The sequence below is a fragment of the Stigmatopora nigra genome, chromosome 6, assembly GCF_051989575.1.
Source record: "Stigmatopora nigra isolate UIUO_SnigA chromosome 6, RoL_Snig_1.1, whole genome shotgun sequence".
Lineage (NCBI taxonomy): Eukaryota > Metazoa > Chordata > Actinopteri > Syngnathiformes > Syngnathidae > Stigmatopora > Stigmatopora nigra.
This window is the reverse complement of record NC_135513.1, coordinates 9356143-9369378: the sequence shown is the minus strand read 5'-3', so window position 1 is coordinate 9369378 and position 13236 is coordinate 9356143. Positions and strand designations below refer to the sequence as shown.

The 13236-nt window shown below is 37.4% G+C and overlaps 1 protein-coding gene across 2 annotated transcripts in view; it reads right to left on the bottom strand.

Moving 5' to 3' along the window:
* The window catches only part of dnah6 (dynein, axonemal, heavy chain 6), a 37203-nt gene that overhangs the window by 13350 nt on the left and 10617 nt on the right, over positions 1-13236 (bottom strand). For both annotated transcript variants that reach the window (XM_077718747.1, XM_077718748.1), the window contains exons 28-54: positions 13053-13178; positions 12730-12885; positions 12037-12198; positions 11139-11276; positions 10879-11046; positions 9701-9849; positions 9271-9378; positions 8917-9043; positions 8577-8789; positions 8256-8477; positions 8007-8129; positions 7217-7399; positions 6966-7109; positions 6346-6567; positions 6079-6226; positions 5559-5716; positions 5138-5269; positions 4881-5052; positions 3590-3736; positions 3422-3495; positions 2807-2961; positions 2351-2582; positions 2129-2281; positions 1339-1479; positions 715-957; positions 460-627; positions 124-359 (exon numbers count right to left, since the gene is read on the bottom strand). In XM_077718747.1, the coding sequence (XP_077574873.1) occupies positions 124-359; positions 460-627; positions 715-957; positions 1339-1479; positions 2129-2281; positions 2351-2582; positions 2807-2961; positions 3422-3495; positions 3590-3736; positions 4881-5052; positions 5138-5269; positions 5559-5716; positions 6079-6226; positions 6346-6567; positions 6966-7109; positions 7217-7399; positions 8007-8129; positions 8256-8477; positions 8577-8789; positions 8917-9043; positions 9271-9378; positions 9701-9849; positions 10879-11046; positions 11139-11276; positions 12037-12198; positions 12730-12885; positions 13053-13178 (4400 nt within the window). The remainder of the gene's footprint in view (positions 1-123; positions 360-459; positions 628-714; positions 958-1338; positions 1480-2128; positions 2282-2350; positions 2583-2806; positions 2962-3421; positions 3496-3589; positions 3737-4880; positions 5053-5137; positions 5270-5558; positions 5717-6078; positions 6227-6345; positions 6568-6965; positions 7110-7216; positions 7400-8006; positions 8130-8255; positions 8478-8576; positions 8790-8916; positions 9044-9270; positions 9379-9700; positions 9850-10878; positions 11047-11138; positions 11277-12036; positions 12199-12729; positions 12886-13052; positions 13179-13236) is intronic.

Sequence of the window (13236 nt, the reverse complement as noted above, 5' to 3'; positions counted from 1 at the left end):
ATTTTCATTTTCTCTATTTTCAGTTTTTCCTGAATATGTCGGAAATATATCTCAAACATGATACACATAAGATATCAATTGTTAACTTTTAGACAAGCCATTTTTTTTAATAGAAGCACTGACTTAAAATTGAGCAGGATGCATATAGCTTCCATGACGGTCATGACCATATCAGGAGGTTTGGTGAACACTTTGAGCTCAGAAATGTCTGCCTTATCCAGAGCACTAAGAGCCTGGTTCGCACCCTCCAGGGCAGGCAGGGCCTCGTTCAGGTCTCTTTGACAATCATCAGCTATTGCTTGTGTATCTTCAGCTTTGACTTTTGCTATTGCCTCTTCTTCTTTCACAATTCTGCGTGTCTGAAATAAGGTTAAAAAATCATGCATAAAATACACTAAAACTTTGGCTTCATTACCACAAACTCTACATTCAAAGGCACCCTAGTAAATGAGGAAATACCTCATCAGCACTCTCTTGGTCAACAGACAACTTTTCCATTAGGGCATCGACATCAATGCTTTTTTGTTTAAGAAGTGGTTCAAGGCCAGAAAGATCCACTTTCATAGTGGCCACAAGCTCGTTGGTCTCCAGGAGTTTAGTTAGACCACTCTTCACACGGTCCTTTGCCTATATCCGTGAGAAATACAGTATGACCATATCCATTATGTACACAATTGTATAAACATTTGCTCCATGTTTTTGGCGTTGCCTTACAAACACTAGCTGCTGCCTCTTATGGCCAAGCATGGACAGGTACAGGTTGATGAGTTCTAAGTAAGAGGTAGGCGTGGTATAGTATCGACGTCTTAGTTCTGAGTAGAATCGGTCAGCCATGACTGACACACTGAGATGCGTCTCCACACACAAATCTGAAAAGCTCTGTTTAAGCTCTTCCGTACCAAAGTCAATATTTTGGAAAAAGGCCTGGGAGACAGAAAGCAAAGCCTCACGGGGCCACTTGGATTTGCAAAAGGAAGGAGAAAAAAGGGGAAAAAGGTAAAGAACAGATAAAAGTTACTTTTTAGAAAATATATATATAAACATGAATTAATTATAAACGTGAATTGTAAACCATAGGTCGTGCCTGTCTATAAGCTACAACCAGAAAATTTGACAAAAAATGCATTTTACATTGTATTATTATATATTAACAACAAAAGACATGCAGCTCTTTATCCTGCAAAACCGCACACTGGGCTACAAATTGTAGAGTTCAGAAAAGTGGTGGTAAAATATTAGATATGTGAACAAAAATGTTCCTCAAACTTAATCAAGACACTCAATCATACACAAAAAGGTAAAACAAATGAAATGCTGTAGTGAGAAACCTTAGCATACCTCCACAAACCAGTCAATGGTGCAGCAATTAACCAGAGAGGGAAACATGCGACAGCGGGACCTGAAGGCATCACCGACTGGACTCATACATAGCACAATATGCAGCTTCTCTCGTACACGGGAGATAAAATATTGAAACACCTGTAGATCACAAACATGCAACACATTTGTTACAGCCACAAAGTTGTAGGGCCCAATATACTACATAAGGGGTGGGCAACTACAGTCACCGAGAGCCACTATCCTGTCTGTTTTCCACGTCTCCCTCCACCAATAGACCTGAATCAAATAATCGGGATTAGTATGAAACTTCTGGACAGCTTGCTGATGAGTTGATCATTTGATTCAGGTGTGGTAAAGGAGGGAGATATGGAGCTCAGCTTGTGAGTCTCAGCGTTGATTTTGACATTTTTATAAACTTTTTTTACACTTAAGAGAAAAAAAATGCGATGTACTGAAGCCGCAAAGTGGTGAAGGATCACAGTAAAATAACAATGTATGCACCTTCCTTTATAAAACAATGTCTAAATAGAGCTCTTTGGCCACTTGTTGTGAAATATCAGTGTAATTTTTACCCACAAGAAATATTTCTTCTGGACCACAGGTATTGTATTATTCTGAGACAATTATTTGCTAAAATCATCTTAAAAGTAGATGTGAAATGATCTCGTATTTGCATGGTAATTCAGTGAGTCTTTTGCATACATATTGCATTTTCACTTACTGGATGGTTACGATATTGGTTTGAATATGTATAGTAAACACTAGAGTAGCATGTGCATATACTTACCTCATCTCTGTTCTCTTCACTGATTCCAGCTTCTTTGGCTTTTGGGCGGGTTGCAGCGAGCACATGTTCTAGCTCATCTTTTTCAAAGAGGTTGGGCACTTCACCAGAGTTCAACATGTTGTTGACATCCTCCAAAAACTCCTCTACTACTATCTAAAACATACAGGTTAAGAACTTCTCAAGACTTGGATTGATGAAGTATTTTTTTCTTTTTAGACAAACCTGAGTGTCTGTAAAAAGAAACACTGTATCCTTCCTTTCCACGCCAGCCATCCTATAAAGCCTTCTCAAGTCTTCGTGAAAGCTGTCATAGTTGTATCCTCGACTAAGCTCTATCTCAAAGCATTGGTAATCACAAATGTGGGATGCTAATCGAGTAAGGGACTGCTTGCCTGTTCCCCCAACTCCTACAAGCAGACCATTGCCTCGCTCCAGGCGCACCATGCGAGCAATTCTAAAAAATACAATTGCCAAAACAAATAGCTTTTTTTCTAAATGTCAAATTTTACAGAGACTGCAACAAATCGTTGCTGCAGTCTTCGAATTAAAATACAGTAATATGTCCTTACATAGTATTGTAATGTTGCAAATTATTTAATATTTTAGTTTTTTTCCCTATTCCCGTACAAATATTCCACCCCAAACATGAGTAAAGTCAGGGTGCTTGAGCACAAGTACCTGGAAACATGCTCAATAGCATCCTGGAAGAAGACCAATTTGCTTTCCTTGGAATAGGTTACATTGTAGTCACTAAGATAGTCCAAAAGAACAGATTGAATCTTATCAAGGTCGTCAAGATCTTCATAAAGACGTTCTTCCTTTTCTGCCCCAACCTAAAGGCATAAAATTAACCAAAACGTTATTATTATTTTTTTTAAATTTGTTATTTAATTTTTTTGAACCGGTTATATTCACAAGGATAGCGGGCCGTTCTGGAGCCTTTTCCAGCTAACTATGGGCCCCAAGCATGATACACCCTGAATTGGTGGCCAGCCAATGCAGGGCACGAGGACACAGATGGTCATTCACACTCACACTCATACCCTGGGCCAATTTAGAGTCTTCAATCAGCCTACCAGGCATGTTTGTGGGAGTACCTCAAGAAAACCCATGCAAGTCCGAGGAGAACATGCAAACTCCACACAGTCAGGACTTACCTGGGATCGAACCCCTGACCCCAGAAGTATGACGCCAATTCGCTAACCAATCATCCGCCACTTGTACTTTATCTCAAAGTTTCCTCAAACCCTTTTGAATCAAATTAACTTGATATTCCATTGTGGTGAGTAATACCTTGATGAAGTCCCCAAATATTATGGGCTCAGTCACAAAGTATGAGGGAGTCAAGTTAATACCAAAATACTTGCCTGGAAAAAAGCGACAAGAATAAAGGGTTTTTAACAAGTATGAAGACGTGCATGTTTTAAATGTTCAAATGGACAGTGAATTAGTTGTTCTTACTGGCTGTCTCACAGACAATGGTGTTAAAATACTCTTTATCTTCGCAATTGATTAGTCGATCATGGAAAACCCGCTGACATTCATGGCAGAAAAGGCGAAATATCTGAGTCTTTTCTCTTATCTGACTTGCTTCACATTGCAGCATACCTTCAAATAAAGAGACACAATAATATATTCATTTTTTTTCATTTTATATTTCTGAAAACCTGCCCTATTTGACTAGGCTTTCTAAAGCAGTGTTTCCCAACCACTGTGCCACAGGGCTCCCAGTGCACTGACCCCCTGATTACAGGGAGACGACAAGTACAAGCCATTACCATTACTTGCCACCTCAACAATCGTACACCACGGCAGTTGCTTTCAGCACTAAGGTAATTCCATATTCTTGAGCAATTGGCTAATTTGATTATCCTGTTTCCATCGTAGGCTCTCTCTTGTCTGCCTCCTTGCCTGTAGCTTAGCCTGGATACCACATCCTCTTCACTGGGAGCCTGCCTACCTGCTTGCCTGAGCACTTGCTGCATTCGTCACGCTACAACCAAGACACTTTGGATTACAAGCACAGCCACTCTACTCTCCCTTGTCTGCTTTGGGCTCATCTCCGAACAGTTTGATTTTGCCCACAGGGGCGTCCAGGGGCATCCTGATCAAATGCGAAAAGAAAATAACACTGTTCTATTTACAAGGTTCAATGGGATTTGAGATTAGCTCCTGGACAGCCAAGGTTATGTTTTGGAGATAAGGTTAGAGAGAGCAGACTTGGACGGTTTGGACACATCTCGAGGAGAGACACTGCAAGCACTTGACTTTAGTGAGGATAATTGATGGGGAAAAAACTATGCTGTGTGACCATAATGGACTTATCAAAAACACCACAATAATAGGGTTGCATTTGTTTACTGGACTGCAATGGATCTTAAGTGACAAATGAGCCAGCCAACAAGGTTTTTTAGGAGATACGGTAAAAAAAAAACCAACTATATCGATCATAATTCACTCTTTAAAGAATATGAAAAAAAAAAATTATACTGTTAAAATCATAGAAAAAAATCACTACTTTAAAGAATTCGGATAAATATTCATCTGATAATTGCTTGTAGTCAGCTATGCTGGTAGAGATTGAGACATAGTGATCAGCAGTGGCATTAGAGAATGTGGTACTTAGCCAGGGTGTGTTTCAAGATTAGTGAATGATGAAATAAAAACAAACATTAGCCTTGTGCTTAAAGGAACAATGCTGCATGCATAAATACGGATGCTAAGTTGGACAGTATGCATGCTCACTGCTCACCTTGGACACACTTGGAGAGGTCCCTGAGATTGAAGACATAATGAGACTTGGCTGGAGTGGGAAGCAGATCAACCATTAAGCGGTTGTAAATCTCGACAGCCGAATCCACAATCTGTTTTGCACAGTCCTTCACTGGTTGTGCAAACTCTTTGAGGAAACCAGACAAGATGGCCTGGGGAAAGTTACGAAGAAAAACATTAGCACAGTAAAGTTAATGATTATGGAAAGATCTTTACTAGTAAAATGTTTATACTTACAATGATTATCTGTTTGAGGCTTTGCTCGGAGGGCGTGGGCAGACAAAGCATACTGAAGTGGCGAATGAATCGGGGTGTCACTGGGTTGCGTCCCCCTCCTGGGGGAGCGCATGCCGCAGCAATAGTCATGTCCTAAAGAAGAGAGTAGCACCGTCAGGCAAAGAAGTAGGCAATCACATTATTCTCTTCTTTTGTGATTCAAACATATGTCATTTAAAGATTGGTATAATTTTTAAAGGGTTTAAAGGGTAGTTGTGGGCCTAAGAATAATTGGAAAGATCTAGATGTGAAATGTTCTACTAAGAAAAAATCCAAGTTACAAAACCACTTCTGAAACATTCGTACAGTTAAGAGATAAAGCAATCACACACAGATATGAATGATTATTAAGATGTTCATTGTTATTTTCAAAATTGCGCACCTGTATTTCCTTCCAGAAGAAAAATTCTCTGTCATAAAACCCAGAAAAGTCCTGGAATTGACGCAGAAGTTCGATGGGTGGCTGTGATCCATAACTGTCCAATTTTGGCATATTGAGATCATCAACAAACACAACTATCCTTTTGTCCTTAGGTGCACCTACATAGATAAAAATAAAAAAGTTGTCATGAAGTGAAAAAAAATCACTAGTATATTTAATGAAAAAAAAAAAAAAAAAAAAAAAAAAATTATATATATATATATATATATATATATATATATATATATATATATATATATATATATATATATATATATATATATATATATATATATATATATATATATATATATATATATATATATATATATATATATATATATATATATATATATATATATATATATATATATATATATATATATATATATATATATATATATATATATATATATATATATATATATATATATATAATTTTTACATTGTGGTGTGTAAATAAGCGTGCTGTCGACTGTACCAAGCATGTTTTTCCTCTTTTTCTCCAGCTTCGACTCAATTATTTCTTGTGTGCGGACAGACGACGTCTGAGCAGAGAAGTTGATATAGACAGGAATGTAGCCACTTTTTTCCTGGATACTGTCAAGAAGGCCCCGAGCTATCACCGACTGCAAAACACACATGTTTTTTTGCAAATACTACTGAATTCCATCGCAATTAAATTACTATCCCTTTGAACCTCATCTTCTAGTCAACCAGCGAGAATTACTTGCCACCTGCCACTTACCTTTCCCACTCCCGTGGAACCAGTGAATAGTACAGAATGGCGTACTGATAGCAATTTTTCCATTAGATAACCATAGCGAACAGTGTCAGCGGTGGGAACCAGCATTTCAAAGAAGGCTTGTTCGCTGTCATATGCGAACGAAGGTATTATTTTTTCCCACTGGACGAAAGTATTTTTTTCAAAGTTGATGTACATATCCCACAGGGATCCGTTGGTAGGAAGCTGATAAAAGACAAAATAAAAATGAATCACTACAACAGATGCAAACATGTACAGAAATACACCTATAACAAATTAAATCCTAAAAATATTCAACATCACATTAAAGTACACATGCATTCTATATGTTGCATTCTATTGAATTATCACATGACTTGGAACAATGAATAAAAATATTGCAACCCATGTGGGCATGCCCTTGGTCCATCCTATACGTACAGGGGAAACTACTCCCAACACATTTTTTTGTCTGTATGTACATCATTTACAACTTGTGCTAAGAAGGCTTATTGCGTTTCATAAAAACGTTTATTATTATGATGAGCATAACCTGTTCCTTCATTTGACTAAGCAACACTACAATATTTTTTATGTCATGTTTCTATTTTGATATGTTGTACCTTTGCACTATTGTTGTCTTTAAATTGCTCTCTGATAAAGTTGTCAAAATCATCCCAGTGACAGCTGGGTAGGTTGCCCCCTATTGACCATAGGTAGCAGAATATAAAGGTCTGAGTCAATATATCAGTGAGGCGCTTGGAATCCTGCCATGTACCAACACACACAAAATATGTTGTAAATAATAATACAAATGTATAAACATGATCCAGAGTACTTAAATGTACTAGGATATGATCTAAGAATCAAGTACCATGTTGAAATTTGGTCCATCTTTGCCGAGAAGCAGTGACTGCAGCAGTGAACAAAGCGTACAGACTTTGCTTATGTCCACTTGGCGAATAGCTTGGATGCAATTTTTCCACACATAGCGAAGACCTTGCTCCACATATAGCGTAAATAACTCAAGCAATATTGTCTTCACAGCGTCTGGAAGCTTGAAAGATGCAAAACACGGACTAACATTAATTCAAATTGGTCATCATTCACATTTGAATGAAATAACAAGAAACTATCCAATTGCAAGAGCAAAACACATCTATTTTAATCTCAAATGACTAGAAACTGAGGAAGCTATATCAAATATGTGCTTCCAAGTGTTAAATAACATGAACAGGCAACAAAAGATGTTTACACTTTTAACTACCGTATTAAGGAACTAAATCTAAATCTGGGAGATTTATGTGTCCATAATTTTTATTTACAAATATATTTGAAAGATGAGCAATATATATTTTGCACATGGGTAGGTACTGTATTTATTAGATATGAAGGATGTACATTGCATTAACCTAAAAATAGACTGAAAAAAAAAGTTCTAACTTTGATTTAATTTCTCACGGTACTCTTTGTTTTCCATTTGTCTTGACTATCAATGTATTAACTTATTACATATTATAACTATATAATGGAAACACAGCTTGTAACAACACTATGGAAGGAATGATTGTAAACTTATTTGCCAATCTTGAAAAAAATTCAACTGTAAGACATATTTCAGACACAATCCTACTGTCAAGTGTAGGAAAGAAGTTGACACCTACTTTGGATCCTAGTCCACTTATCCATGTCTGGACAAAGGGCATCCACTTGAGTTCATCTGGATCAATATAGACCATCCCACAACGACTGACTGTGGCTGGAGATGCTACAGCCAAATCTTGAACCTGAAAATCATTATGCAATTGTCTAAAAAAAAAAACCTTTCAGTTCATGTGGATGGATGTGCATTTTAACAATGTGTAAATTTATATGTATAAATGTATAATTGTATAAATTTGTTTTTCTGTTACCTCAAATACCATGTGTATGGTTGATGAAAGTTTGATACGTTCGCTGTTAGCCAGACAAAGCATCTTGTTGTCATCCAGTACAGTATTCATGTTCTCAATCCACAGGGCATCAACGGGTCCATCACAAATAACCCACTTGTGGTCATCAGTGGCACTGTCGGTGGCATGACGAACACTCAGCGCCATTAAACCATCACGCCATTCTAAAGTAAGTGTGTTAATCTGGGAGCAGATAAAATTAAAGACAAAAAAGATAAAAAATCAAATAGACATTTTTGTAGTTTTTCCAGATGGCCATTATATCCCCACTCCTTACATTACCTCGCCATAGAGTTCACCCATTGAGACAGACTTAGGGTTGAGAATATATGTCTTCACAGGTTGATAAAAAGGGTTGTCTTCCTTGTGTTCAGTTTTAGAAAGGATATCAAGTGAATCTGCCAAGATTGTATAAACAACAGTCTTTCCACCACCAGTGGGTCCAACCAACATCACACCGTGACGTACAATCATTGTTTCATATAATTGGATAACCTAGGGTATTAGACAAATTGTTATTGCAACCAATGGGGACATGTACTAAACTTTTGGTTGTTTCACCAAACTAAATGTCAATTAGCAAAGCACCAAGAGTGTAAATGTTGCATAATACATAATGTACCTTATTGATCATGCTGGCAAGAGGCTGCAGGTTCCGGTTAATTAAACAGTCCACAATGGTTGAGTGCAGTATACCATAGTCATGCTCAGGGATAGACACCCCAGGGAACAGGTCAGACAGGATACCACTAAATGACATATATACATTTACTGAGTATGCATACAATGTATACGGGATGTATTCACAGTGTTTAACTTTTTACACATCCTGTTTGATCCCTGCCATTAATCAATGAAAAAGCATTAAGTGAACATAGACATTAGTAGTAATTGCAGCTTTGATTAAGGCTGCATAAAATGAAGTAATGCAAAAGAATGATAAAATTGATTTTTCTTATAAAACTTGTAGTCTTACCCAAACAGTTCTGCATCATCTGTTAAGAATTTTGGCAGGTTGGAATCCCTCAGTGCTCTGATCAGAACCACATCCTCAATGAGGTCAGGGTTTTGTCTCTTCAGAGACCTAAAGATGAATTGGAAGATTAGAAAGAAGATGGAACATGCAACGAACAAGCATAAGACCACTTGTCAATTGCTAAGGGTTTCCAAATAATGGAATAAAAGTTATCTAGGAGTAACTATCTGGCAGCTGCCTTTTTATACACGAATCATCTGTGGTTGACCTAAAATGCCTTAACACATGATTGAAAATAAAAAATAAGTTGATTAGTCAGTATGTGTCATAGTACTTGTTTGAGTTCAAGGAAAAAGAAAATACAAAAAATATTGCACATCTAACAGATCTAAAGATGTTATACACTATATTGTATGTGTGATTTGCTGACCCTGCCATGACAAGAACCGATTTGACAGCTCTCATTCCGAAGTCATAGTGGTCCTGTTGGGACAGCTGCTCAGAGCAAAGCTTGTACATTTGGGTCATTTTTCTTGCTAAAGTCTTACTGGACTCAAATCCTTCAGAATATAAAATCACCTGCATGAAAAAAAGGTTGAGATTTCAGTACAAACAAAGGTGCAAAGTTCCAAAAGCCAATACAGTGGTACCTCTACTTAGCAATGCTCCTACATATGAAATATTCTGATTTGAGAAAAGCCTCGATGGTAATCCTTTTGTTCCAAGATATGAAAAAAGTCCAAGTCACGAAATGTCAAATGAAATCAACTACCCCAAAAAGCAAATACTCTTTTGATATATTATTTTTTTAAATTGGCGTGGTAGTGTTGCTTTCCCTTTGGCTCCCAATACCTCAATGGCCTGCCATTGCCTAAAAGAAAACTGCATCTCCATGATGTTACCAGGGTTAACGTACAGTAGGCAGACATTACAGCCGTAATGCATTTTTTAGCCATTTTGATGGCATAATAAATAATGTTCTCATCTTTTTCCTAGGGCGGCCCAGTGGATGAGTGGCGAGCGCTTCGGCTTCACAGTGGGGGACATGGGTCAGTCCACCTGTGTGGAGTTTGCATGTTCTCCCCGGGCCTGCATGGGTTTTCTCTGGGTACTTGTTTCCTCCCACAATCCAGAGACATGCATGGTTGGCTGATTGGACATTCTAAATTGCCCTGGGTACGAGTGTGAGTGTGGATGGTTGTTTGTCTCTTTGTGCCCTGTGTTTGACTGGCCACCAATTCTAGGCCCCCCGCCTGATGCCCGAAGTCAGGTGAGATAGGCTCCAGAACCACACGCAATCCATGTGAGGATAAGCGGTTCAAAAACTGAATGAATGAATATCTTTTTTCTATTTTTTTTACATATATACATAGATTTGAATAAATATTTCATATAAAAATTGGTATACTTTTATAATAATTAAAGGGTTTAGGATGTAGTTTTAAAGATTGTGGAACAGATTGTGCTTATTCAATGTAAAAGAATCAAACCTTCTGGGACAGATTAATTTCATATATAGAGGTACCACTGTATTAGACAAAGAGGCACTTGTATTTTCTACTAACTTGCTCATAGGTTCAAATTTGGCATGTACAGCAAAACATTTACCTCAGCAATCAGAGCATAGTTTGGCACCATCATAGCTACAGGCCTAAAAAGAGATTTAAGGTTATCAGGTAGCTCTGATCTCCCTGCATAGCCTGGGTTCATGGTAATGAATGCTGCGCAGGTCATCACCAACTTTATTTCTCTGCCCTCAAATCGAAACTTTGTCATCTAAAAAAAAATAGAAAGAAATTTGTATTGCACAGTGTAAAGGTGTCAGATGGTGGTGATAGTTGTTCATGTAGTACATGTATGCACATTACCTTAGCAGCTTTAGCATTTCGTATGGTTATGAGCTGCTGGGCAATGACTGACAGCACCTCAATATCAATTCTATTAAACTCATCAAAACAGCACCAAGCACCTGACTGTGCAAGTCCACTGAAGAAACGGCCCATCATCTGAAAGAAAGATGTTTTTGTGTTTATTTTGAATGGAGAATATAATCATTTATGTGGTTGGATTTAGTAGCAATCACAATGATAAATTAATAGGAATGTCTGAGAGGATCATTGTAGTTATCGAATATTCCTCATTAAAACATTCCTGGATTGAATTTAATATAAAGCAAAATACTGCATCTCATTTGTTCAGCATGATGAAAAGGAGCAAGGAATTGGTTTCATTCCTTTGGCAACAGTGCCATCTAACAGCACTATACAAAACAAGCAATATTACGAGCCTGAATTCACCTAACATTTAAAATTTTCACTTGAAAAGGCACTCCAAATCCAAATAGGTGCAACGTTCCTGTACACAATCATCAATAGATAACCACCAACATGTGGTAGAATGTTGTCAGTACTTTGGAAATTATTTTTATGTTTAACCTTCTGGTCAGTGATACCTAAAAGCGCACCTGCTCACAGCAGCAATTTAGTTGGACATGGGCCAAGTCACTTGAATTACTGTCATCCGTACTCACTAGCCACTTTTTATTAAGATGTATTACTTGAATCCATCTTTTTCTTCAATAGCTATTTTAATTTTCAAATTGATGCACTTTTATTTCAAAAAATGTATGTGCTTTTTTTCTTAGTTGTAAATACAATTTCTCATCAATATTTCCCATTAATAAACAGTATAATTTAATAGGGAAGGTTGCCTTCATAGTTACTTTAAAATGTTGGCAGTATAGCTATGCCAAAAGTGAAATTAGACCTTGTAGTCGAGTCCATCGGAACAGTTGAAGACCACACACTGAATTGCCAAGGCTTTAGCCAAATCCTTTGTAGTTTCAGTTTTTCCTGTTCCTGCGGGTCCGGCTGGAGCACCTCCCAAATCCAACTGTAGGGCTCCCATTAGGCACAAGTAGCAGCGATCCTACATGGCGGTAAAATTAGGTATGTTTAAGACAAAGGTGTCCCAACTATTCCACAAAGAGATGGAATAGGTGTACGTTTTTACTCCAACTGATCAAGCACAGACAGTTTAACCAATGGGGTTTCTTATGAAACCAGCAGAGCCTGACGGCAATAAGATGATTATGTGGACTTTCATGAACATTGAAACTTTATGCTAAATGTACCTTTTTTTAATTTATTTTTTTACAAAGAGTTGTTCCCATATTTTGTAAAGGTATTGTCATCTGTAGACTTAAATGTATATTTTCTATTTGCTGTATGCTTGGAATAATATTAACAGAAAATAACAAATTCCAATTCAAAACAACTTGCTGGAACACAAAAACACTAACTACACAGTATAAACTTCCTAATTTATTTTAAGATTGGCCAATTGAAAAAAAACCCTGTGATTTCATTAATGTGCTTAAAAATCTATCTGCTCCACACATTCTGTAACTTGTACAGTGGGAATCTTATTTTATTCAAGTAGGATTACAGTCCGTGTTACCGTAAGTGGAGTGATCACCAGCCTCGGACAGGCTCCCAGGTATTCGTAGCCATAAATATAAGTGGATAGGGCCATGCAGGCTATACAATTGTCCAGGTCAAGATCCCAGTAGTAACGCAGTTGTCGCTGCCATTCAAAGTTAGACCCGCAGTCCACCTAAGAAATAACGGCTGAAATTACTAAACAGCCATATCATCTGGGAAATATTATATGACTTCAATAATTAAATACAAAGAAAAGCCACATGCCATGAATGAAAATTGTACAAAAACAAATAAAAGGTGTTTGATCATGTCTGTGTTGTGTGTGCTGCAGTACTCCACCTTCTGTCCAACTAAATCTGTCACAATATCACGAGCGTGAACATCAACAGTGATTAGGGCAGTTATGATATTTCGGTGTAATGTAGGTAGCTTGCCTCTGACCAAAGCTGCAAGAGCATTTAATCTCTGAAAAATAAAAGCACACTCAGTACTGGACGAGTAGATTTGTTTTGCAATGTTTGTA